The sequence below is a fragment of the Strongylocentrotus purpuratus genome, unplaced genomic scaffold (assembly GCF_000002235.5).
Source record: "Strongylocentrotus purpuratus isolate Spur 01 unplaced genomic scaffold, Spur_5.0 spur5_scaffold_8, whole genome shotgun sequence".
Lineage (NCBI taxonomy): Eukaryota > Metazoa > Echinodermata > Echinoidea > Camarodonta > Strongylocentrotidae > Strongylocentrotus > Strongylocentrotus purpuratus.
In genome coordinates this window covers 32,966,649-32,994,552 of record NW_022145614.1, presented here as the reverse complement: position 1 = coordinate 32,994,552, position 27,904 = coordinate 32,966,649, and the positions used below count along the sequence as shown (strand labels likewise).

Genomic DNA, 27,904 nt, shown 5'->3' with positions numbered 1-27,904 from the left:
GTACCGTGATGATAAAAAACACGAGATTAGATAGAAGACAAAGAGTCATTGGAATAAAGAACATTACTATGCTAGATAGTTTGGCAAGCCAGCATGTATTACTGTCGTATTCCAATAAAGGACCATTTTGAAATCCTCCGAACTGAAGTAACAAAGTGATCGAGACAAAGACGAGAGGGGTGCCCCATCCAATAACAAGAAAAAACACCATCTTACGACCAAATGTGCTAGATGAAAACGATTTCATCTTACTTGCTGCGAAGCTCCGACTCAGGTCCCAAGCAAGGATAGTCGTCCAAAAAAACGAAGCAAGGAAGAAGAAATGTGACATCGCAGCAACGACTATGCAAGGTATTCCCAACTGGGAGACTAAAAGACGAATGTACTGAAGGAAGATTTGTCCAAGGAACAACGCAACAATGAAATTCATTATGGATACACCTTGACGATTCCTCAAGGTAGAGAAGGCAACGTAAGTTATCAATGTAGCAAAGAGACAAACTGATGATGTGGCAAAGAGAACATGTCCTAGGATTATCAATGTCCTTCTACTAATGGGTGTGACCTGATCAATATAGCAGATGCTTATGGAACCATCGGGATGAATCAGAATGTCCTCTGTGTCGTACATCTGACCTTGATACAGAATAACAGACTGGTTTCCTTGATAGTCCCATTCAATGGAATCATTGGAAACCGTGAAGAAAGAGCAGGTTTGGAGGGCAATCTCGGTCCCACACATAACAAACTGATACTCTGATGAGACGTTGTCACTGCTGAACTGCATGTTGGTGATATTACTCCACCATGTTGGTCGAATATAAGTTCCATTGAAGTAAATAAGAGACTCATTGTTGATAAGAGAAGGCGTAAGATCTAAATAATATCCAGCAAACATTTCCTCGGGACAACGATATGTAATGTTTTCAGGATTTTCTTCGACATAACAGGATTGACTAGTTGATATTACTATGTCCTTGCAACCGTCACGGCTAGGAGTTTGAAGTTGATGTATGATGTCTCTCTGGATTATATCAAGAGATGGGTTCATGTCATCTCTGTAAATCACACTAAATGTTATAGTATCATTAACCACGTCTGTTGAAGACCTAACTAGACAAGGTGGGGGAACTATTGCCGATATTGTAATGTTATCCATGGTCACCTCCCTGAAACAAACCATCTCTTCTAAACACTCTACAGTTCCGTTACTTTGTTTGACTCCAAAATATTTGGATTGACAGACGGGCCAATCGGATGATATGGGAGCGCAGTTACCATTGTCATCCATTTCAAATCCTTCTATGCATTGTACTACTAGGGGCCTGATGGGTTCGGGCATTATAAAAATATCAATTATTCCTTCGTTATGCATTGGTTCGTCATACTCATACATTGGTAAATTCCGTGCATCCACATCAGTTATTATTGGTTGGCATATGACCAAGGGACCTCCGTTGCAATTACTGCATGCAGGATGCTTCCTTACAACGCCTTCAATAATGAATGGTTTGTAATAATACTGACACTCGCTGGCTATCTCTTCATTTGTCCCATTTGGACAACTTCCAGTTGTATTCACGAGGCAAAGTCGAGGTTTCGGAATAGTTTGAACAGTAGGCATGATATCAGATCCGCTGATAATCATCGAAACGTTGGACTGTAATGCGGGCATTGGTGTCATGCAGGCAAGGGTATACTCATATCCCCACCAACATTGTTGGTCTGCTGAAATGACAACAGCTGTCAAAGAACTTTCAGTATACCCATGGCAAGTAGCACAACCCAGGTTTCTAAAGTATATGTTGTTGTAGATATAAAGAACATCTATAGTTGCATTGGGAGGAACCTCTTCACAATTTCGTTTGACATCCTCCTCTAAAGACCATCCTGATGGGCACCTAGCAATCATCCTGTAACCATGTCCAAGAAATGGGTAGAATAGTGGAAGGAAAGAATCAACGATACATTCCCATACGTCAAGGTCTAATACAGTCTCGTTTGATAGAGTCTCGTTTGGTAGGGTCTCGTTTGATAGAGTCTTGTTTGATAGAGTCTCGTTCGATAGAGTCTCATTTGATAGAGTCTCGTTTGATATAGTCTCGGCTGATAGAGTCTCGTTTGATGGAGTCTCGTTTGATTCTGTCTCGTTCAGTAGAGTCTCGTTTGATGGAGTCTCGTTAAAGATTGGTAGAGGGTAGTCTGGACAGCAATCACCAAAGAATTGGCACATGTCATCGCACCTACATACAGTCGTTTCCTCGCCACCATAGCAGAACTCCTCAACACAGGTATCCGCGAAGAAAAACTCTGTGGAAAAGTTTCAAGGTACATGTATCGGTATCAATCATATTGATGTATTGTGAATCTTTATTCATTCAATAAAAACTAAACAATTCAGAAGACACAGAACAGGGTATTAAAGTAATGGTTGGGCAGTAAATTTACCGGTATTACCGCCAGATAATATTAGGAAAAAAGGCAAATACTGGAAATATTCAAAAAAGAACATCTTTCACAGTGAAAAACCTTAGGTTTTGGAAGAATTTACAATAGCATTTGATATGAATATTAAGACATATATAAAATAGTAATGATCAGGGTTCCAAATATTTATTTAATGAAATATCAATCTCAATATAAAATCGTTTCATGATTCCTTGGAGGAGGACACAGAATTGCAGTAAGTTTAGACTTGTGCGATTGTCTACGATTTGAAACCGATTTGGATGTTATTCTGACCAGAAGGCTTAATTGCATCAAAATTCTGGTTGTTAGTATTCCTTTCACTAATTACAATCATTACATCTCATAAGCATGTTTCTTAATTAAGTTGTTTTTTCGAACAATTGACGTTCCACAATTTTCATTGATCAATCCCCTGTAAATTTTGCCTGAGTGAAAACCTTGATGTCAAACCCAAAACCCCAGCGCTGTAACCGAAAATAAAAGCCGAGACAGATAGTTCATCAATTACCTATATAGTTTCTTGGAGTATAAACTTCGAAGTTTACCCTAAACCCAGGCTCTGTAACTGAAACATCTGAGGTAAAAACCAGCCACATCTCATTGTTGTTAGAGACTATGATATCAGGTAGAGAAGAACCTGAGAGAGTAGCCAATAATGATGCTGTATCATCTGGATCAAGACCAGACCCAATCCTCAAGATATCAGGGTAGAATTCCAGATCAAAGGTGCTAAAAACTGCCATGATCTGGTAGTCTGCTGGTCCAGAAACAAGCCATTGAGTGTTGACGTTATTTGGATAGTTGTTTGGGTAATTTGGTGAAACGATCGTCAAAGACTCGCCAAAACCAAAGGTAACAACTTCTGTTCCGTTGCCAAGATCTAGAAATATATGTTGAAGATTCGTGTGGTTTGAGGTTGGTAAACAGTATACGAATAAACACTGTTTTGGGAGGTTCTGGTTGAAACTATGAGCAAGAGGTGACTCCAAAAGTACTATTAATTTTGCTGAGGTGCGCAGCCCTGAAGCAAATGGTATTATTTGAGTCACTTCGGCCCATAGTAATGACCAGTACCTGGAAAAGAAGAAAGGTTTTATTTTTTTTACATTCTGCATCAACATTTAAAAAAATAATTAAACTCTTGAATAGTAATCCCAAATATTACTCCCTTTGTCAAAGTTAAAGTCACTTTAATACTTAACGCACTGCGACATGAGTACTGTGTAAAGTTTTACTAGCGGAAACAGTACTTTTAGTTAAAATACTATTTACAAAATAATGTGATTATTTTTTATCATGTGACACACTTTGTAACAATCAAAAACTAAAACATTTTTGATGCAGGATATAATAAACAAATATGCACTGTCTTGAGAGGTTCTGGTTAAAGCTATGGGCAAGTAAATGGTAAATCAGTAAAAGGAAATTGTAATTAATTAATTATTACATCATAAGCAAATATCAATTTCAAGTGGTTTTCTCGAACAATTAAAGTTTCACAATTTTCGTTGATCAATTACCTGTATAGTTTCTTGCAATAGAAACTTCGATGTTAACCCTAAACCCAAGCTCTGTATTTGAACCGTCTGAGGTAAAAACCAGCCACATCTCATTGTTGTTAGAGACTATGATATCAGGTAGAGAAGAACCTGAGAGAGTAGCCAATAATGATGCTGTATCATCTGGATCAAGACCAGAACCAACCCTCAAGAAGTCATGGTTGTATTCCAGATCAAAAGTGCTAAAAACTGCCATGATCTGGTCGTCTGCTGGTCCAGAAACAAGCCATTGAGTGTTGATGTTATTTGGATAGTTGTTTGGATAGTTTGTTGAAACGATCGTCAAAGATTCACCATAACCGACCAAACCAACTTCTGTTCCGTTGTCAGGTTCTAAAAAAAAAGAAATTATTAAACATTAAACATTTATGTTGTTTGATGGAGTATTTCCTAGATATCGAGCCATGGAGAGTGACTGTATATACACACCCACGTACCCCTCACGCACATCCACAGATATAAGGCCCTAGATGGTTGTGCGAAAATTCGGCAAACAGAGCTTTATACTCTCGATATAGAAAAATGAAGATCTTTGATGAGATGATCTTGGCCAAAATAATCTTGGCCGAGATGGTCTTCGATGAGATGATCTTGGCCGAGATGATCTTCGATGAGATGATCTTGGCCGAGATGATCTTCGATGAGGATGATGTTGGCCGAGATGATGTTGGCCGAGATGATCTTCGATGAATTGATCTTGGCCGAGATGATCTTCGATGAGATGATCTTGGCCGAGATGGTCTTCGATGAGATGATCTTGGCCGAGATGATCTTCGATGAGATGATCTTGGCTGAGATAGTCTTTGATAAGATGTTCTTGGCCGAGATGAACTTGGCTGAGATGATCTTCGATGAGATGATCTTGGCCGAGACGATCTTCGATGAGATGATCTTGGCCGAGATGGTTTTCGATAAGATGATTTTGGCCGAGATGATCTTGGTGGAGATGATCCTGGCCGAGATGATCTTCGATGAGATGATCTTCGATGAGATGATCTTGGCCGAGATGATCTTGACCGAGATGATCTTCGATGAGATGATCTTGGCCGAGATGATCTTGGCCGAGATGATCTTCGATGAGATGATCTTGGCAGAGATGATCTTGGACGAGATGGTCTTCGATGAGATGATCTTCGATGAGATGATCTTCGATGAGATGTCATCCCCGGTATGCCTAGCATGTCAGCAATATGAGTTTATGAATTTACAACGCAGCTACATGTAGAGGTGTCGTGGTCTAGTGGATAATGTCACCGGACTATGGATCGCATGACTAGCGGTTCGAGGCACGTAACTCTCCTCCGGCAAGACATTAATCTACATTGCTATTATACACCCAGGCGCAGTAGATTAGGTAGTTGGTAGGAATTTATTCCTTGAATACTTTTAGTGCCGTATGGCAGCTTGGCTAAAAGCAGGGTAATAAAACCAAAAGTTTAGTAGACTTATTGGACATTAGACCAAATGGAAAATAGATCAAATGACTATTAGCCTAAATGGTCTTTAAGCCAAGTGATAACTAGACGACATAATTATTAGACTATGTGGAAACTAGACCATATGGGAATAGACAAGTTAGGTAGTAGACGAACTGGTTGTAAATCAAAAGGTAATAAACCGAAACAGCAATACATTCATGGATTTCATTCCATACCTACGAGCAAGCACTATACAGTGCGTCCCAGAAAAAACGAAACCGAGAATTATCGATGTTTACCTGATATATGACATGTTTGAATGAATGATCTAATAGCTTTTGAAGTATTGTTGTTTAAAAAATATATATAACATTAACTAACTTTTGTTTCACATGCCTTCATTATTAAATCCACTTTCGTTCCAGAGTGTTCCATCATACGCAATTTCGTACATGTAATATGATATATTTGGCACAAGTGACTTTGAACCCCTTTTTCATGAATATTAAACCAAATCTAGATTGTTGGTACCAGCTGAAAATGTATTGTGGTTTGAAGTTTCATTAAAGTCATGGCGATCATGGAGATTGTTAGACTTCAAGAGTGATAATTCTCGGTTCCGTTTTTTCTGTGACGCACTGTATATAGCAATGACATAGGGATATATCCAATGGCGATCATTGAAAGCTCAACAAACCGGGAGGAGGAGGGAGGGGTGTTCCCCCATCCCAATGTTCTCCCTTCACTTTTTGTTCTATCTTCCCTGAAGCAATTCCGGGATTGGCCAAATGTGGGTGCAGGAGGGGCGCCAAGTTTGATAAGTGCATACTGAGGAGTTGGTCTAAAAATATATATAGGGTTCAGAGACTCCCCCCCCCCCGAAGGTCTGTAAAATTTCTTGATTCTTCACTCCTCTTTAAGTCGGTCATTAGTGTGTAATGATATTAGTTGCTTGAAATATGAAATCCATAGTTCAGATCACGAGCAATTGAGTATGATTTTCACTTCGGGTTACTCTTGAAGTACTATGATCGCCATGACTTTAATGAAACTTCAAACCACTTTATATTTTCAGCTGGTACCAACAATGTAGATTTGGTTTTGTATTTGAACAAGAAAAAAGGGTTAAAAGTCTCCTTTGCCAAATATATCATATTACATTTACATATTATGTACATACACGAAATTGCGTACGAAGGAACACCCTAGAACGAAAGTGGGTTTAATAATGAAGGCATGTGAAACGAAAGTTAATGACTGAAAGAATGTTATATATATATATATATATATTTGTTAAAACAATACTTCGAAGGTTTTCAGATCCTTCATTCAAACATGTCATATATCAGGATCATATACGCATAATCAGCAGTTGATATTTTCCACATAGCTAGTGAGACATGTCGATATAAAATAATCATTGAAACAGGGTGGACCTAACTCAAATGAGATTTATGAGTTATGAAACGATCAAAATATGATGTAAAGACCCGTTCGACTCTTTTTCCCCTCCTGAAAAACGAAAATGTATTAGCAAGTTCAGATAGAGCATCAGTTTTGATATAACTTTGTTTTATTCAATATTACTCACCTGTATGCATGCTTTTCATTCTCTCACCATTATCTTGATAAGCACACAGCAGTACTGAATGAATGTAGTGTTATTACATTTTATTTCATTTCATTTTATTCCATTCGTCATATAAAAACAAACATAATTATAACATTGATATTTACAGATAAGTAAAGAACATACAAACAACATAACGAAAGATAAATACAGAATACAATTATATATACGAATGAGGAAACCGGCAAGAGAGAATATTAAAGTCCCATTTGGTGCTGGTCCCTTACGACACAATAAATAATGTTACCTTTAACTATTACACCTTACACCTAACAACTAACACCTAGCATATAACACCTGATTGCATATATATATATATATATATACATATATATTGTATCTCTGTTTAATAAAGTCAGGCTTGCTTTAATATTAGGAGGTAATTCATTCCATAAAATTGGTCCTTTAAAGAAAATTTGATTTTTTTTTTTTAGTTGTATATGAAAATGTGATGATTGCCTAGTTCCATATGAATGTATTTCAAACGAACTTTGTTTGAAAGACTAGGGGGGATAATACCTTTATGACATAAAAACAAAAAATATTAGCAATATTATTATAATCATTCAATTCAAATATATTAAAGCATTTAAAGCGGACAAAAATAGGTTTTGTATTGGCATGATAATGGGATCCAGAGAAGTATTGCCTTCTTTTGTAATTTATATAACCTATTCATACAATAATCACTTGAATTCGCCAAAACAATATTTAAAAAATTTAATTGTGATAAAACAATGCATTGTATATCATTAAAAAATCTTATCAGAGAGATGTTTTAATTTATGTAAAATACCAACTACTTTCGAGAGTTTAATCCAAATTATTTCAATATGAGTGTGCAATGACATCTTACGATCAACTTGAATACCTAAAAATGGCAATGAATTACAACACTGTACAACATTTACATTAATTTTTACTTCAATATCATCAGTTCTAATGTTTTTGTTCGGAAAATTACATAATTGGTTTTCTTTACATTTAAGATTAATTTAGCAATATACAACCATTGAGAAATGTTCTGAAGCTTATGGGCGAACCAATATTATTCACTGTCGCTCATATAGTTGGAATATATATTTTTTACCCCAATTTATGAAAGTATTTTGACAAATTTTTTATTCATAATAGATCTAGATAACAGTATACATTCTCAGATTTTATTGAATAATAATTTGCCAGTATTTGTTTTGCGATTCATATAATACGAGCGGTTTTTTAAGTTAAACGATATTTCAGATTGATTTCAATTCATATAATACGAACGGTTTTCAATTTCCGCTTTTGAGTTTTACCTACAAGAACATATATGAACCTCGTATCCCCTTCGCTCGATCTTTGCCATGTCGCATTGGGGTTGAGTAGAATATTTTTGGGAAATCTTCAAATTTACCAGCAATTTGGCGATAAAATATCTTGATTTTATTTTATTTTATTTTATTTATGCTTTTTTCCAAATACAATAACTGAATAACAAAGAAAATGTACACGTTAGGTATATAAAAGTATTCAAAATATGATTTACATTTTACGTTTTATAATGAACTTGATATTTCTACAATATATTATTATGAGAGTAAAGTTATATTTCTACAATATATTATTATGAGAGTAAAGTATTATCCTAACTATATGTGGAAAAGTGCAGGGGACAACCATTATAAGCGACGCTTGACTTTATGGTGGCTTCATAAGAAAAAGGGGAAAAAATGCAATGATTTTTTCAATAAGGGACTTAGGGTTAGGACTCGGTTGGTCCAGAGGTTATAGAAATCAGTTAGTGTAATAAAATGATGGTCTGGAGAGTAATTATTGCCAGAGTATGTGTCGTAGAATCATACCACCTCCAACATGCCTCATGTAAAAGAAGGTTAGGAACATGGTCACGAAGGAAATATTAAACTTTAGGGATAGTTATTCACATCCTAGCACTGGAAGAACTTTCCTCCATATATTTATGTACTATAGTACATAAATATATGGAGAAAAGTTCTTCTGGTAAATTCTGTAATGATGGAATCAAATAACTTTCACAAAGATCTAAACTGCCATTTGTTACTTAAAATTCAGAACTTCCCATATTTATAACACCAACATACTTACTAAATTCAAGTTCGATACTGACATAATTATGCTGTTTTAACTGTTAAATGGTATTGTTCTTATTCTCATTTTTTCTGAACTTTGTTTTGATTTTGTTATTAGTATACGGATTTGAAAAATATAGTGATGACGAGGTGAAAATGTGGGAAAATCCTTTTCCTAATTGTACTTCAACCTGTGAGCAAGATGTGTTTCATTCTGCTATAGCTGTATAATGCTTTACCCTATTTATACTGCGGCCAAAATTTAGGGCGTTCACCGTATGTAGACCGGCCTAAATCACTGCGGTCGTTAACGATGGAGGTGCCCGTGGACGCACCCCTAGGACCGCCCTAACGCTGGGGCGCCCTAAATTCTTCTTACCCATTTATACTGGGAATGAGACCGCCCCCTGGACCGGACCCGGGTCGTATTATTTGGAACCAATATCATGAACTAATATCATTTTTTCTTCCAATATATCTTCATATCTCAAGTGAATTTAACTGAAGAAGCATTATTTTCCAAATTAAAATGATTGTTACTTTTCGGAAATTTTGACATGAAATCACAATACTATTGCAACACCTGCAAATATTAATGAAGTAATTTCTGATCAATAATTGGATATGATAATAAAGATTAGAAGCCGATACTCACCAGACTGACTTGCTGTGTAATCCACTGACACAATAAAAACTAGTATGAGGACCAGTGAAGAAGAAAGATCCATTATATTCATCTGACTTGACATTTCAACTAACAAAGTAGATTTGTATCGAGAAGATACCTTGGCAATGAATACACAGAGATCACTGCGATGAACTTTGCGTCATCTGACTGCCTTGGCGCGGCGAGACTCTACCTGGTTTGACTGAAGGATGAATTGTACGTAGTTCGATCCGTGGGTATCACAAGGCTTTTGTCCATCGAGGTACTGAAATCCTCTCAACAGTTACTTTTTTAAACGAATCACTTTCTAACGCAATGACTTCTGAGCAGATGATTATTCTGACTTCAATATTTTGTGCAGTGAAGTAATAACATCGTTTGTATTTCTGTAATAGAGTCATGAGTTTTTGATGAGAGGTACGTCCGTGTGGAGGTTCGTGTGGAGGGAAGTCATACTGGGGGTTACAATAATGATGTAGGCAGGCTACTGGGTGGAAGTTAAATGGTTTTAACCCCGGATGCTATATGTATGGGTTAATGTAAACATCACTTTCCTCACAGATAGTCTACAAACACAGACTTTCATCAGTTCTACCTATTTTCTATGCAGAAAAAAAGAAGAGTCTTTTGTATACAATGTTTGGCAGCAACGATTAGCACTGCCCTCCGATTTTATTTGGAATCCGGTATTGGTATTTAAGTTCATTACTATACGAGATAAAAGAATCAAACAGTTTAATTTTGAACTTTTGCATGTGTTTTGACCGTCAAAATATAACCTATATAAATGGAAAATTAAAAATGATTATGGTTGACTACGTTTAATATTTAAAAACAAAAAGCAAAATAAATGGTAGAACTCTATTAATTGATTTGAAGTATGAACTGATGCCACATTTAAATTCTAAAACAAGAGCAAAGGTTAATGGAAAACGGGTAAAAGCTTTGGTTGATATGCTAAGATAATATTTCAATTTGTATATGTATATACATTATTGTGAACGTTGTAGAAATGTAAAATAAAGTTCCCTGAAAAGGTTACAAAAAAAAAAAAAAATATTGTATGATGGTGATGATAATAATAATAATATTAATAATGATAATAGAGAATATTTATTAAGCGCATAACAAATTGGAATTTCTCTCTGCGCTTTACAATCATGAAAAATCTTAATATATAAACAACATAATAAATTCAATTCAATTCAATTCAAATGAACCTTTATTTTCTTCCATTCAATTTGACAACATATTTGACATCTGTTCAAACATTATAATTTATCCGTAGGAACATAAATAATGATTAAAGAACTTTTACTACAAGAAAGAAGGCGCAAATAGATAAGCAAATAACAAAAAAATATTTATGGGAAAGTAAACCAATTCACCTATAATTACACCTAAATAAAACTAGTTGACATTACATAAAACAAATTTAACAAACAGACACCCATTATGTCGAACTAACCAGCAAAAGGACAAAGCAGTTCTAGGAAACCCTCGAAAACAAATAAGTTTTCAGGGCTCTTCCAAAGCCGTAAGTGCTCCCAATTAGCAACTCGAAGCTGGTCAGGAAGTTGATTCCACAAGACAGGCGCTGCCGTTAAAAGTGCTAGTAGGGACAGTCAGGAAATTCTTTGTTGAGGAACGGAGATTTCTACCGGGTATGTACGATGAAATAATATCAAGAAGATAAGTCGGGGATTTGTGAATCATTACCTTGCAACACAACATAAGAACTTTATAAACATTTTTTTCTTTTACAAGTAGCCAATGAAGGTGAGTTAACATGGGTGTTACTGGAACCCTCCCCCTTGCTTGTTCAACAATTCTTGCAGCACTGTTTTGCACAATTTGCATAGAGCATTACTAACAGCAATTAATCATAGAGGAAACGAATGCATGAATTCATTTCTCAGTGGTTTTCTTATTAAGTAAATTTCTTATTTGTCCAATTTTTCTAATTGCACAAATTGCTGAACGGCATGTCATGTTGAGATGATCTTGAAGTTGCAGTTGATGATCCGTATACACCCAAGTTCCTCGCTCCTGCTTGAGACCATTAACTACTACAGAAGCAGGTGAACGATGAGCTAAACTTTGATGAGAAATGAAAAAGCTCAATCTTGCCAGCATCGATCTTTAACATGTTCGTATGAGCCCATGAAACTATGTCCATCAAGACAGTTATCAACTTTCATAGTGGCTGCCTGCTGACCGCTTCCGGAGTAAGTCACGTAAATTTGGGTATCATCTTCGTATAACATCGAACTAAATCCATGAGAAGAAACGATGTGATAATGGTGATGATGATGATTATGATGATCATCATAATAATGATAATTGTTAATACTATTATTATTGCACATTGTCAATATTGAAATCATAATTATCATCATCCGTCATCATAATTGTCTTTATTATCATCAACATCAACATCTTTTGTTAATTTAACGCATTTCTTTTCTCGTGCATTTCACATTAAAAAACAAATTTAACGTCTTTTCGTTAGCTGTCATCGCTTATTTGGAATACACTATGCCTTTTTCATGAATCAATCTAAATAAATATTTTAAAGATGAGATCTTTTAGTATGTATATTTCGCTACGAAGTACATTGTTTATGCTTCCTTTACAAGGTGGGCGTAACCTATCAATTCGTTATATTTTCTTATTTTTTCTCAATCATTATAGGTAACTATTGCATACTCTGATTTTGGTCAGTGTGTTTTCTCGATACCAAGTTGCAGATAGTTTTCATATTTTGTAATTTGTTTTTAGAACTTTATAATATTTTTGTATGTGTTTATCTTCATGTATTATTTTCATTAAAACCAGTCTGTCCTTCTAGGACTATATCGTTTTTTCAGAGAGATTATTATTTTTGTCGTATAAGTGAGAATCCTTAAGCGTCAAAAAATGATAATATGTGTTTGCCATAGGTAGCATCTACGGTCTTTTCATAACATCACGGGTGAGTTGAATCTCTTCTCAGTGATTTATAGGCACTGCAAGATTGCTAGGAGAGTTTGTTGAACCACGCTCCCAAACGTGAAGAGTATAAAAACAAATCCTTATATTTGTCACCAATCGCACATTATCATCAATCTCATCATTAGTCTCATCAACGCCAGACTCAATATTCCACATACTTCGCTGAAATCCAATGTAATGTGTTAATAAATCGTCCCCAAACCAAATGTATGTGGGTGGCTGTATTGGGAACCTTGGGAAATGGTGTGCATGGTTATAGGGATCTGTTTTAGGGTGGTAACAATGGAATGGAATAATGACAATTAAGTGTATCTTAACCCCATATCAGTGATAATGATGATAATAATAATAATATTAATGATAACAATATTAAGAATAATGACAGTAATGATAATAATGATAATAATAATGGTAATAATGATAATAATGATAACAATGAAAACAACATTAGTAACAATAATAATAATAATAATAATAATAAATTAATCAATCAATAAATCAATAATGATATATGAGATTTGCAACGCGCCAAATACACTTGAAATCAAAGACTCAAGGTGCAATTGAAAATTAACAAACGAACAAAACAACACCAGTGCTTAAGGCCCGGTCACACAGAGGGGACGCATGGAGAACGCACGGCCAGCGCATTGAAAAATTGCGATTTTCGCCAGTGCGTTGTCGTGCACCCAACTTTTGTCGAAGCTACAGCGAGCTGACACCAAATGCATAGCGTGTTGCTAGCGCGCTGAGCGCATACAGGGCGCATGCAGTGCGCATACAAACCGTACACAGAACGCACATGGTAACAACTTCCACGAATGCAGAGCGTGTTGCTAGCGAGCTGGACGAATGGTCCACGCATGCACCGCGTTCTCAACAGAGGTGGTCACACATAGACGACGCACGGCCGGCGCATTGGAAATCGGAAAAGGCCGTGTGCCTAACTTTTGTCATGATTTTGGAAAAGCTAGCGAGCTGACACAAAATGCACAGCGTGTAGCTAGCGCGCTTGTGTATACAGGGCGTGTGCTTCGCGTATGTCTGGCGCTGATCTAGCGCGTTCCACGCATGTCTGGCGTGCATTTGGCGTGTACATTTATGCGTCGAGCTCCGCGCACACTTTTGAGCATGCTCAAAAAAACCCTACGCACACAGCGAATGACGACGAATGCATAGCGTGGGTCCAGCGCGCTCGACAAACGAGTAACGAATGATGACGCACGCCTAGCGAACGACAACGCACTGGCCCAAATTGCAAAATTTCCAATGCGCTGGCCGTGCGTCCCCCATGCGTCCCCCTCTGTGTGACCGGGCCTTTAGAAGGAAGATGCAACGTTATAAATAAATGAAGGGCCAACCTCGGTCGATCTCAACGAGGATGTAACCGTATCTTGTCGTTATTTCCTTTGTAATTATATTCATAAAGTAGTTTACGATATAACGACAGGATAGCATTACACTTTGCTAGCCCTGAGAGCCGAGGGTGCTTGGAGTATGAGGTTACCCCATGTATCAATACAGGGTGCTGTAAGGATGAAGTGAGCATGGACCTAACACAAAGTGTGTAAAGTTCATGCTGGGAGCGAGTTTTTAAGTGAAAAGACGCTCTGTTAAAGGTAATGCAAAGTTTTGGGAAATGTTTGGAAAATAGGATGGATAGTAATTCTTTACAATTTTGATATATTTAGATGCCCCTGTGGATGTTTTATAAGCACTAGAAAATGTAGCCCCTGAAACACTTCTGCTTTCGAGAAATTGAATAATAAAAAAATTACCGGTGCTCCCGGTAAATTTCAAATATTTCAAATAGCGCCTAAGGCCATCACATGGTAGCGCTGAGACCATGAAAATATCAGAATATGAAGTTTTGATATATAATTTCGAAACGGAAATGACAAGTCGGTTGATTGCAGTCAAGAAACATAGTTTTAGACCTAAAGTAATGTCGGCCTTGTGAGGGCGCTATACAACATAAAAAGTTTATTGTGTACAATTTCATCATTTTAGACCCGAATTCAACCGCGACAACGATCACTGAAATATTGTAAAATCGCATATGCTTCCCATAATTTTCAGCTGAACCAAATTCATGATCCCATACCAAAACTTTGTACTACCTTTAAAAACAAAATGTGGTTACTCTTTTCTTTGTTTGTGGGAGAATGTTGCTGGTGGTGATATACGGCTGCAACATGTTAATGCACCCCTCTGCTCCCTAGCATACTCTAGGTGCCTACGTACATCGCTTAGTTATGAGTAATTAGATACTACTGTAGTGGTACCTGTTACGTAACACAGACATTCTGCTCGGATTGGTTGGTTTAGGATACGCTCATACCGAGTTTTATAATTCCAGATTAATATCCTTCCTGCCGTGTTTATGTAAAGAAGTCGCGATTAAATCAAGAACTTTGCCAATTTGAAGGGGAAAATTATCTTCCTGACTAAATTAAACTAAAAGATCCTTCGTATCGGGCATCCCCCTCCCCCCTTCCGCCGAAACCCTAAAAGTCCTATTGGACGTTTCGTAACTCCAATAGATATAATCTGGTATGGACAACCTTAGAATCAGGCAGACAACCATCCGTAATTATCAAACCAAACTACCATTTATATCAGTTGTAGGTCACATGTTAAGACGGTGTGGAGTAATCTTTACTGGTCGTGAATAAAGCTGCATTTCGTTGAGATCAAGAATTATTTGAATACCAGTGAAATTAAATGATTATTTCTTGTTTACGCTGATGAGTCAAAATGAATTCTTTTTCATCGAGCATCGCACGTTCTATTTGGATTGTTTCCATTTTATTATTGAGTCAGTCTGGTGAGTACTCATATCTTGATGTAGATTAAGTATAGATTTAGATTTAGAAGCTTCGAGCTACTTAACTCGTTACTCTTAAATATTTCAGTAAATATGTTATCATATTGCGGCTTTTTGTCATTATTGTCATAAAATACAGATCCGTGACTTGATGTAAGGTATCGGGATATAATTATAACATTATCAACGCTTACGATATCTGGATAGCTTGTCATAAAACGCCTGTGAATACTTATAAAAGTCCACCCCCCCCCCTCTCCTCCGTAATTCTGCATTTCAGTTATTCTTGTATATTTTCCTTTTTGTTCATTTTTTTAGGGCTAATCTTTTACACTTAATCTTAGTAGTTTGTGTTGTTATTTATTTATTGCTATACATAATATTCATATCTTCATAATAAACTATACCACCAGACCATATTATGCACCATTATTTAAGAGCCACCTATTTCAAAAGTTGGCTCGGAAGTTTACCTAATTCACATGAAGTATAGATAACCGAACTGAAGGAAGGATTCTTTCTTGTCCCCTTGAGGTACAGTCTCAGCAAAAGTTACTTAGAAAGAGAGTGAGGATTCTATTCAAGTTATTTTTTGTGCCTTCCAAATACTAGTGCATAACATAGAGAGCATAACAAAAATACCTTCTGGTAACAATAATATTCTAAGTAGATCTCGGTAAATATAATTGAACATTACTAACTTAACAGTTCTCATGATCTGACCATAAAGATAATATTTTTGTTAAAAAAAAGGCATGTTAAAAAGCTCTGCTGGTATATTACTTGCTCCAAAACTGCGTTTAAGTAGTTAATGATTATGTCATGAAAGGGAAAGATCATTTGATCAAAAGAACAAACAAGATGTTGACACAGTGAAACGGGTAGGTGGCCAGTTGTTTCCACTCTCCACTCACAACAGTATATATTTTCAAAATGAACGATTTTTTGTTCACTTTTCCTCAAAATTTCATCAAACTGATTCCTTGATTTTTCTTTCACATCTCCACACACTACAACCCACATATCTGACTATCGATCTCTGTTCTACGCACGCTCTCCAGTCTCTTCACTTAATTACCATTTGAACATAAAAGAATGGCGGTCACTCTGGACATATAATTGAAACAAATGAAAACAAGAAATGCAAATGTAATATACAATTTAATATGTACCACTGAATACAAATACATACGACTGTGTACAAATCTATTAATATTACGAGGGTAAATTCATCTTCTATATCGCAGCTTAATAAGGATAAATTTATCTTCATTTAACAGCTAAATGAGGAAAATTTATCTATGTTAACACAGTTTAATGATGATTAATTTATCTTCATTTAACAGCTACATGTAAATGAGGATAAATTTTTCTTTATTGAACTGTGGTAATGAAGATAAATTTATCCTCATTAAACTGTGAAGCATGAGATTCTTCATATACGGTTTGCAAAGACGTCATATCACTTCGGATCCGTCATTCTCGATTTTGACAAATTGTTCATCCCTGTTAGCTCCTGTGTTTGGTTATGAACACGATCGCTACAACTTTCAATAAATCATTTAAAATCACTTAATAACAGCCTTATGCGTTAAATTGTGCAAACATTACAATGACATATAATATGATCTGAGCATGCTTTTTCTGGGAAGTACAATAGGGTATCGAAACACTACCCTGTCGTTGATTTTTTTAAATGTCTTTGCTGCAATTGAAAATAAAATGATATTATTGAATGTAAACTTCATAAATCGAAAGAGAAAACAAAATAAACAAAGAAATGCTTAACATCTCCAAGTTCCCATCCTACCTTTTTTGCCTCCTCTTTTGAAATCAACAAATATTTTGAAATTACCTGACCTATCTCATTAATCAAGTACAACTTACATATTCAAGGCGAGGGCATTTGTATTTCACGATGTAACGAAAACGGGAAAAATAATGACGTGCTTCATATATAAAGTTGATTAATAAACTTATTTAAAAAATAAGTTGGCCGTAATATAAATCAAAATATCAAAATTTCACTTCAAACTAGAGGTGTTGGTATTGTCATTTTTCTTATGAACGATTGAAATGGGATTTGATTAGTAAATATGGATAAATTATAGTAAATATCATTTTCACTTACTTTTTGGTCCAATTTACATTCAAACACTAAAAATTGTTTATAATTGCTTAGATTATTGAATTTAAAATTCATATTTCATTTTAAATGACTGATCTCGCTTTTTCTAACATATTCGAAAGCTGACATATTCATTTTTTTAAATACACTATTCAAAATTTGTTTCGTGATGTATACACTAGCAACATTATTTAAAAAACCCGGAAAGATCAAGAAATGTAACTCCATCAAACCATCGGGATATAACAATATTGATACACCGGATTTTATATTTCAGGACGTGAGAATGTATTATTGTATTTTTGCATACATTTGTATAAATTAGCATTTTAGAATAGGTGCCATTTATCGAATTCGTGGCAACATTTTAAATAAATGCTGTTGATGCATAATACTCCAATGCAAAAATTGAAGTTTTGTCAATTCTGTCCCTGAGATTTTATTAACCGTCCTGACCACATATTATAGGATATGCTTGTCAAAATACAAACACAAATCTTTGAATTATTGATACCAACTGAAAGTATAGAGTGTTATTAAGTTGACTAAAGTCATGGCAACTAGCATGCAATCAGGTCAATTGAAACATCAAAGTGAGGTGGTCTTGATCTGAAAAGAACTATGGATTTCACATAAGTTTCAAGCAACTACTAAACCATTATACACTTTCATAAACTTGAGGTGGATCATATTAGGCTTACAGGTCTGTTGGTGGGAAGGAGGGGGGAGTGAATCGCAAAAATGAATGTATTAAACATCCTGATATTTCTAAACAAGCTCCTTAGTATGCACGTATCAACAAATTAATATATCTTGTATTTAAAAATTATTGGTTTATGATTGGTTAAGATCTCTTCCTATGACCAGAACTATTTTTATTATTTGAATTATTTAAGGTTGCTCTGAAAAAGCCCTATTTGGAAGTTGAACATTGTTTGAAATCAAAAGTTAAATATTTTAAATAAACATTTTATGCAGGGTATAACACAAATACACCCTGTCTTCTTTTCGAGGTACTGGTATAAACTATGGGCCTCGGTAACTCAAATGGTAATATTTAAAATTAATAGTACTATTGCTCATAGTTTCAACCAGAACCTCCAAAAACAGTGTTTATTTGTATACTGCAGGCGCGAATCCAGGGGGGGGGGGGGCGAGCGGTAAGTCGAGAACGTTTTCATTCTCTAATATTTTAATGAAACGTCGAAGCTTCCGCGGGAGTCGGGGGAAAAAACTGAATTTAGACAAGGATTAAGAGTCGAGAACGGTACAACGAATCGTCTTTTTTCTCTATTGATTAAATAAAACGTAAAAGCTTGGGGGAAAACTTAATTTAGACGAAGATTAAGAGTCGATAACGACACAACGAATCGTCTACTTTCTCTAATGATTTAATGAAACGTAAAAGCTTTCGCGCTTCTCGCGGGATGTAGGAAAACATAATTCAGACGAGGATTATTTTAGGGAATGGTACAACGAATCGTCTTCTTTCTCTAATAATTTATTGAAATGTCAAAGCTTCAGCGCTTCGCGGAGGAGGGAGGGGGAAAACTTGCCCCTCCCACCCCTAATTACGTTACTGCTGGTCACCATTACGTACCAATATTTGGCTCGCATAATTTCAAATTTGGGCCTCTCCCCCTAAGAAATCCTGGATCCGCGCCTGGTATACTGTTTGCCAATCTCAAACCACACGAATCTTCAACATATATTTCTAGATCTTAGCAACGGAACAGAAGTTGATACTTTTGGTTTTGGCGAGTCTTTGACGATCGTTTCACCAAATTACCCAAACAACTATCCAAATAACGTCAACACTCAATGGCTTGTTTCTGGACCAGCAGACTACCAGATCATGGCAGTTTTTAGCACCTTTGATCTGGAATTCTACTCTGATATCTTGAGGATTGGTTCTGGTCTTGATCCAGATGATACAGCATCATTATTGGCTACTCTCTCAGGTTCTTCTCTACCTGGTATCATAGTCTCTAACAGCAATGAGATGTGGCTGGTTTTTACCTCAGATGTTTCAGTTACAGAGCTTGGGTTTAGGATGAACATCGAAGTTTATACTCCAGGAAACTATACAGGTAATTGATAAACTATCTGCAGCAGCTTTCATTAATAGCTTTATACAGTGCGACCCAGAAAAAACGAAACCGAGAACTATCGATGTTTTATCATAACTTAATCACAATAATAATTAATAAATGACACATATTTAAAAAGCTTAGATCCTCCTCTTTCATTTGATGCAATATAAAATAGCAGAAAATGAACTTTCTAGAAATGTGAATTTTTCGTCAAAATTCAGATACCGCCCGCCAAATGACTTTTTGGTTTCCTTCCTTCAAATTGCTTTAAATCAGAAAGGTATTTTTAACCATTAAATAGGCAGCAGAGTGCTTGAAACCAATCAATATATTTTTGAGAGTAACTCTGGGATATTTGGATGGGAGGAAGAGTACATTATATAATCCAATCGTATATACAAGAATGTTAATAGTCTTAAATTTCGGTATGGTAATATTATTTTCTGTTTGTATTTCAGACAATATGACGGCTTCTTCTTCATCACGTGACAACACTTTTATCAGTTCATCTGCAGGTAAAAATAGAATATTGATAATGAATTTATAAAAAGGATACATTGGGATATCTTGGATAAAATATCAGATGAAAAATGCTTCGGATTCTCTGATCCGGTGTGACAGCCACATCTGATGGATCATAACGAATAGTTTACCATGAAGAAACATGTTCATTTCAGTCAGCTTGAATTTTGCTCATATTCATAAAACCTTACTAAGCTAGTTGTCAACTAAATACATAGGCCATAATACAAAGTAAAAGGCCCAGACTGATATATCATACATTAGCCTACTCAGCTTCCCTATTATATGTGTATTTCATATTAATCAAATATTCCTTTTCATTGCTATGATTAGATCTACATAGAATATGTTAATCTGTAAAGTGGTGAATATCGACCAAATTTATCGACTAGTATTGCATTTCATTTCTTTATTAATTCTCATTATCTTCATTATCTTTACAACAAGTAATGCTATCTTAAAGTTTCTTGGAGCACCAGTCGCCTTGGTAAACCAGTACCACCAAAGCAATAAGACTAGGAGTCAGTTACAGATCCGGTCTTTGTTTGTCCATTGTGATTAACCAGACAACATTTTGATGATAAGCAATAAACCTCTATTAAAACAGTATGAAATTTTCTTCATACACGATAAATCGTATGAATGACTTGTGTACTTGTGGTGCTGTCGTCCCGGCTTTATTTCGTGTAAGGATATTGCTTCACTTAATGGCTGCTGGGACAACAGCACCACTGCGCCTAGAAACAATGTATTAGGCGCGTTATAAATGTGATTTATTATTATTATTATTATTATTATTAATGATTATGATATCTTCTTAATAACCTCTTATTTCCACAGAAAACATGGATTCATATCAGTATGCAGATAACACATGCTTTAACGAATCATGCTTTGATGGCGAGGAAACTTTATGTAGATGCGATGATATGTGTCAATTCTTCGGTGATTGCTGTCCAGACTATCCTGTACTAATTTCCAACGGGACTCGGTCAAACGAGACAGGATCAAATGAGACTCTTTCAAACGAGGCTCTATCAAAAAAGACGCTATTAGACATTGGCGTATGGGAATGTATCGTTGATACTTTTCTTCCACTCTTCTACCCAGAGCTCGGACATGGTTACAGGATGATTGCTAGGTGCCCATCAGGATGGTCTTTAGAGGAGGATGTCAAACGAAACTGTGAAGAGGTTTCTCCCAATGCAACTATAGATGTTCTTTATATCTACAACAACATATACTTTAGAAACCTGGGTTGTGCTACTTGCCATGGGTATACTGAAAGTTCTTTGACAGCTGTTGTCATTTCAGCAGACCAACAATGTTGGTGGGGATATGAGTATACTCTTGCATGCATGACACCAATGCCCACATTACAGTCCAACGTTTCGATGAATATCAGCGGATGTGATATAGATATGCATATTGTTCAAACTATTCCGAAACCTCGACTTTGCCTCGTGAATACAACTGGAAGTTGTCCAAACGGGACAAATGAAGAGATAGCCCGCGAGTGTCAGTATTATTACAAACCATTCATTAGTGAAGGTGTTGTAGGTAAGCATCCTGCATGCAGTAATTGCAGTGGAGGTTCCATGATGTGTATCGATGAACGGAAGGGCACAACATTCAGCATCCTTGAAGTTTTTCATTTTGACTACGCCGACCTAATAAGACAATGTATAGAAGGATTTGAATTGGATGACAATGGTAACTGCGCTCCGATATCATCTGATTGGCCCGTCTGTCATTCCAAAAATGTTGGAGTCAAACAAAGTAACGGAACTGTAGAGTGTTTAGAAGAGATGTTTTGTTTCAGGGAGGTGACCATAGACAATATTACAACATCTTTAATACTTCCACTACCTTGTCTAGTAAGGTCTTCAACAGACGTGGTTAATAATACTATAACATTCAATTTGATTTACACGGATGACATGAATCCATCTCTTGATATAATCCAGAGAGACATCATACATCAACTTCAAACTCCTAGCCGAGACGATTGCAAGGACATAGTAATATCAGCTAGTCAGTCCTGTTATGTCGAAGATAACCCTGGAAACATTACATATCGTTGTCCCGAGGAAATGTTTGTTGGACAATATTTGGATTTTACGGCTTCTCTTATCAACAACGAATCTCTTATTTTCTTCAATGGAACTTATATTCGACCAAAATGGTGGAGTAATATCACCAACATGCAGTTCAGCAGTGCCACCGTCTCATCTGAGTATCAGTTTGTGGTGTGTGGGACCGAGATTGCTCTCCAAACCTGCTCCTTCTTCACGGTTTCCAATGATTCCATTGAATGGGACTACCAAGAAAACCAGTCTGTTATTCTGTATCAAGGTCAGATGTACGACACAGAGGACATTCTGATTCATCCCGATGGTTCCATAAGCATCTGCTATATTGATCAGGTCACACCCATTAGTAGAAGGACATTGATAATCCTAGGACATGTTCTGTTTGCCGTATCATCAGTTTGTCTTTTTGCTACGTTGATTACTTATATTGCATTTTCTACCTTGCGGAATCGTCAGGGTGTATCCATAATGAATTTCATTGTTGCTTTGTTCCTCGGACAAATTTTGATTCAGTACGTAAGTATTTCAGTCTCCCAGTTTAGAATACCTTGTATAGTTGTTGCTGCGTTGTCCCATTTCTTTTTCCTTGCTTCGTTTGTTTGGACTACTATCCTTGCTTGGGACCTGAGTCGAAGCTTTGCAGCAAGTAAGATGAAATCGTTTTCATCTAGCTCATTTGGTCGTAAGATGGTATCTTTTCTTGTCATTGCATGGGGCACCCCTCTCGTCTTTGTCTTGATCACTTTGGTACTTCAGTTCGGAGGATTCCAGAATGGTCCTTTCTTGGAATACGACAGTAATACATGCTGGCTTACCAAACTTTCTAGCATAGTAATGTTCTTTGTTCCAATGTCTGTATGTCTTCTATCCAATCTCGTGTTTTTTATCATCACGGTACATGGAGTTCATTCTACCAAGAAAACAACATCGGTGCTAAAATCTGGCCAGGAATCACAATTCAAACAATTGGCTGTTGAGCTCAGAATATATGTCAAGGTAGGTTTCGAAAAACATTTTTACAGTGGCTGCTTAGAAAACGTTAAACAGTATTTCTCTTTCCATCAGAGATTTAACCTGTCCTGCCACTTTCAAGAGACCCCCTGAAACATACTTTTCCCCTATTTGATTTAACCTATTTTAAGAGTTTTATGTTTCTCTTTACAATATGTTTCTTTTCTATGTCATATCGTCCTTTTATTCGATACAATTTGTATTATTATAAATACCACTATCGTTTTTATTGTTATTTTCATTAAATATTCAACATTATTATCCAGCAAAATTCTCACTTGCCCATTTTCTTTTCAAGCCCTCCTACGTTATATGCTCTGTACGACGCATGAAGAGTTTTATCATCAGAACTAATTTCACATATGAGCAACATTTAACCTTCTTATGCTACTGCACGAACATTTTGGAGAAACTTGGTGTCTCTGTAAGATTGTAAGATTGTAAGATTTTATTGACTCTATCGATCCCCTCTTGGGGTATGAGAGTACTTACATATTTACAACATAGTATCAATATAACAATAGTATAACAATGATAAACATGTGAAACAAAATATGTAGACAAAATTACGAATTGAGTGGCCATTTCTTTTTTCATACATGAATATAGGCCTATAATGTTTTTTTTTCCTCATTTCGAAGCATGTACAATAATAGGAAACAACCGTCCAATATATTGCACTATCTACCTCCCCCCCCCCCCCACATCACCCTCTATCTCTCTCTCTACCGCCTCTGATTTTTTTCTCCTACCTTTAAAGAAATTCTCATTACAAGTATATTGCTTAATGGGTACAAATGAACTCTTCTTCAAACATGCTTTCAATCGATCTCTCTTCCTTCTCGTCATTTGTTATAGATCTCAGCTCTTCTTGGATTCGCCTGGTTATTTGGGTTCTTAGCTATGGTCATCGATGTCCCCTTCATGGACTATCTCTTCATCATCGTCATCAGTCTCCAAGGCGTCTTCATTTTTATTTCATTCGGTACCAACAAACGAGTGAAGAAACTCTGGCGAACATCTTCGCAGAATTCATGGATGTGGACGACTCAGGCTGTCTCGGAGAGAGTTTTCAAGCGCTCGTTGTAGTACTGGAACACAAGTTGGACGCACACAATGTAGTGAGAAACATTAGACACTATTAAATATACATGGAAGGAAGAAGGAGCAGATACTGACCGTAAGTTGCTAAAGGGGAAAGGGTAGTAAAACGGCAGGTGCAGTTCATACTCGTCAACACAGAGAGAGGGAGTAAGTGAAGGGGTGGCGTGAAGATATTATCGATTAAAGGGAGTGTTGAGTTTTCGGTATAGAGGGCGCTACACAAAATATTTGTGTGTGTCAGGTAATGTGTCTAATTTGAAAGAGCATACAATTTCATTAACCAAATCATCTTTGTTTGATCAAAATCGTATAAAAGACGGCTAAAATATTAATAAATTTAACCATTTTTGGGACCCCACAAATATTCAATAATTTTGAACAGCCGTTGAAAGAACGATATAGCGCCTTATACGTTTACTTCCAGCCAATGCCAATGTTGGCTTTATCATCTTAGGTTATAATATGCACAACCAGCCGGCCCGTGTATTGTTATTATTATTAAATTAGCAGTCACCGTAATTTATTTAAATGCGGAGCTGAATTGGTATGATCGGATTAAATTTAAATTTCACACAGGTTGGGGTCTAAAATTACCTTCATAGCAATTTTAGGCCCCAAAGGGGGACTCGAAATGTCATAAATAGGAATAAGAGCAATCATAACCGGGCACTTCGAAGGTCTTAATTGCGGTCTTAAACGAAAACCCAACTGTTCCTTTAAGAGCTCGTATCTTGCGAAGTTGCGACAAATTCGAATAGCATTCGCAAGGGAGTTTCTAAAAATAGAAATTATCTCACAAATCTTCTTTCTAAATAGTCACAGTCGTCGCGTGTGTCTCGAAACCGTCCCGACCACTTCTCAATAGGTCATTTTCGTAATGTAACGAAATGAATGCAATGTCATATGTTTTTTTTTAAGTGACTCGATACGAATAAATGTATCTCAATAGTCAGGGATTTCAATTGCATACATCAGTTGTTGCTAGGTAGAACAAACATTATGGCTTACCCTATCTAGCAACACAACGAATATGCAATTTGCGTTCTGATTATAATTGAAATACAATTATTCGTAACATTTCACGTGAATGAAATACTTCGTATCGAGGCGCTTCACAAAGGCATATGCCTACATTTGGTTACATTACGAATTTGTTTATTTGTTTCCGAGTATAAGAAAGTGCGAGAAAGTGAGACAACTTTGTGAGGGATTCCAGTTGGCAACCTAATAATTAAATTGTGACGTATTGGAAATAAACTTGACAAAAATAATAATCTGCCATTCCTGGTGCGAGATGCCCTGTTAGTGCATTCAAATTGCGGTTCAAAATAACTAATTCTGTACAAATGTTGATATCTAAGACGCTTTGAGACTAAATCGCTGACCCCCAAAATGAACGACATTCGCACGAATGGCACACCGCCCCCCTCCCCCCACTCAGTGTTATTTAGGGTACTCATATGCTTGTTCCAAACGACCCCCCCCCCCCTCTTTTCAGCAAAAGTCCGGTGTGTAAAGTCAATACGGGTCGACCTTTTTCTTTTGTTATACGAGCCTTTTTCAGCCCCCCCCCCCTTTCAGCAAAAGTCCGGTGTGTAAAGTCAATACGGGTCGACCTTTTTCTTTTGTTACGAAAAGGACATTTTGGTAACACGCATGGGGTCCGTCCGTTCTCGGAGTGGGGGGGGGGGGGAATGGCACACGACACATTCTGTATCTCCTGCTGGTCACGAGCTGTGGCAGTTAAGTGGGAACTACCTTTAGGGCCGACACTTGGGGGACGATGACTGCTATACCATCTCCCCTATACAGAGCATACCTGAACCCCTCCTCCCCCCTCGCAAAAAAGGGAGCTGATGCCAAATTGATAATGTATTTGATTCAACTTCTGATCAGTGTGTACGAAATACCCGCATTTTTAGACGGCCATGAACATTTTTATTATTCATGTTATTAGATATATTTGTGGCATTTACAATAAAGATCAGGGTACTGTTGATGGATCAATGTTTTTCCTCATTCATCTAGTCTGATTATAAAGTATGAATAACAATTAACTCGTTTATGTGAACGGTATGCACTAGTGTAATGAACGTTAATTAATCCAATGTTAAATCGAGACCTAGATCTACTAAACTTAAAAGTGTTGTCGAAGTGTAAAATGAAGCAAAATAGTCATTACTGAATACTGTGGCCGGTGGGATAAATATTATCGCCTCGATGATCACGGGAGCTACATTTTCTTAGTGTAGATAGCAACACCGAGATTACTTCTGCGACGATAGCATGCCCCACCGCAAGAGAAGAGGGTATAATTGTGTGTTTAATACATGTAATATATGATAATATGTATATTGTACGAGATCTGACAAAATCTGTGATTCACTCAAACGTTATTATAAGTGCTATCTGTTTTGTTGGCTAGCCTTGTTGTTAATCTCGCATGAAAAGATCCGATTAACAATTATTAAAAAAAAAAAATTAAATCATCAAACTTAAACTTAATTTCAACCTATTAGAATCGTACGTACGTGAGACATTTTTGTATGGAAGAGGCAACCCTGGGTTCTGGGAATATTGAATACTTATTCTTATATATATGTGTATATACCACACACATGTTTTGGGGTGTGTGGACACGTGAGCGTGTGTTTTGTGTTTGTATAATAACTAGATTCATACCGATACTTATGTCTCGTAATTCGAATTAAACTACATTTTGAGGTCTAACATGTTCCGTTATTTTGCCTCTGTAAAGTCAATTTCTTTGAGTGAGAGAGAGAGAGAGGGGGTGGGAGAGAGATAGAGTGAAAGAGAGAAAGAAAGAGACGGACAGACAGAGAGAAGAGAAGGTCTACAAAAGGGCTAAGAAAGAAAACATGTATGGGCACTGACTTTATTTTCCGACTCCACCTTCAGTTTACATTGAAAAGTATATTACTTCAGAAGAAGAAAAATTAGATTACCGTGTTGGTAGAAAACAAAAGCAACACAGAAAATATAAATCCCTGGTAAACCTGTTATCTTTAGAACAATATACAGAACTGTAATATCAAATTGAAAACACCATTATGCAAACAAAATAGAATTAGAGTAACAGAAGCGAATCATGTCAAATTAAATCTTAAAAAAATAAACATGTGAATGAATCCGATGAAAGCAATCTCTCTCTCTCTCTCTCTCTTACTCAATACAAGAAACATTACAATATCATCCTTTTCGCTCCCACCTTTCTCCCTTTCTCTCACTCAATACAAGAAACAGTAACATATTATCAAGTTCACCGCAACCTCTCTATC

At 36.4% G+C, this 27,904-nt stretch overlaps 2 protein-coding genes across 3 annotated transcripts; one reads left to right on the top strand and one right to left on the bottom strand.

The window, feature by feature from the left end:
* Positions 1 to 7: 7 nt before the first annotated feature.
* LOC105445595 lies at positions 8 to 10,287 on the bottom strand (the record flags this gene model as incomplete). Its single annotated transcript, XM_011681332.2, has 4 exons — positions 9,822 to 10,287; positions 3,990 to 4,361; positions 2,978 to 3,349; positions 8 to 2,310 (listed from the first exon to the last, which is right to left on the bottom strand). Coding segments are annotated over exons 1-4 (3,141 nt in total), but the record flags the coding sequence as incomplete, so codon positions are not given.
* Positions 10,288 to 15,210: 4,923 nt separating this feature from the next.
* LOC753861 lies at positions 15,211 to 26,085 on the top strand. Of its 2 annotated transcripts, XM_030975490.1 has the most exons (5): positions 15,211 to 15,654; positions 19,807 to 19,872; positions 20,334 to 20,390; positions 21,238 to 23,486; positions 24,360 to 26,085. In XM_030975490.1, the coding sequence occupies exons 1-5, from the start codon at positions 15,585 to 15,587 to the stop codon at positions 24,588 to 24,590; spliced, it is 2,673 nt and encodes an 890-aa protein (XP_030831350.1). In that variant the 5' UTR covers positions 15,211 to 15,584; the 3' UTR covers positions 24,591 to 26,085. The 2 variants fall into 2 exon arrangements, with proteins under 2 accessions (XP_030831350.1, XP_030831351.1); XM_030975491.1 differs by lacking the exon at positions 19,807 to 19,872 and having other exon boundaries at positions 15,212 to 15,654.
* Positions 26,086 to 27,904: the final 1,819 nt, after the last annotated feature.

Coding starts and splice junctions, on each gene's coding strand:
- LOC753861 (XM_030975490.1), top strand. CDS start 15,585: ATGAATTCTTTTTCATCGAGCATCGCACGTTCTATTTGGATTGTTTCC. Junction 20,391..21,237: donor TTTTATCAGTTCATCTGCAG/GTAAAAATAGAA, acceptor TTATTTCCACAG/AAAACATGGATTCATATCAG. Junction 23,487..24,359: donor AGCTCAGAATATATGTCAAG/GTAGGTTTCGAA, acceptor CATTTGTTATAG/ATCTCAGCTCTTCTTGGATT.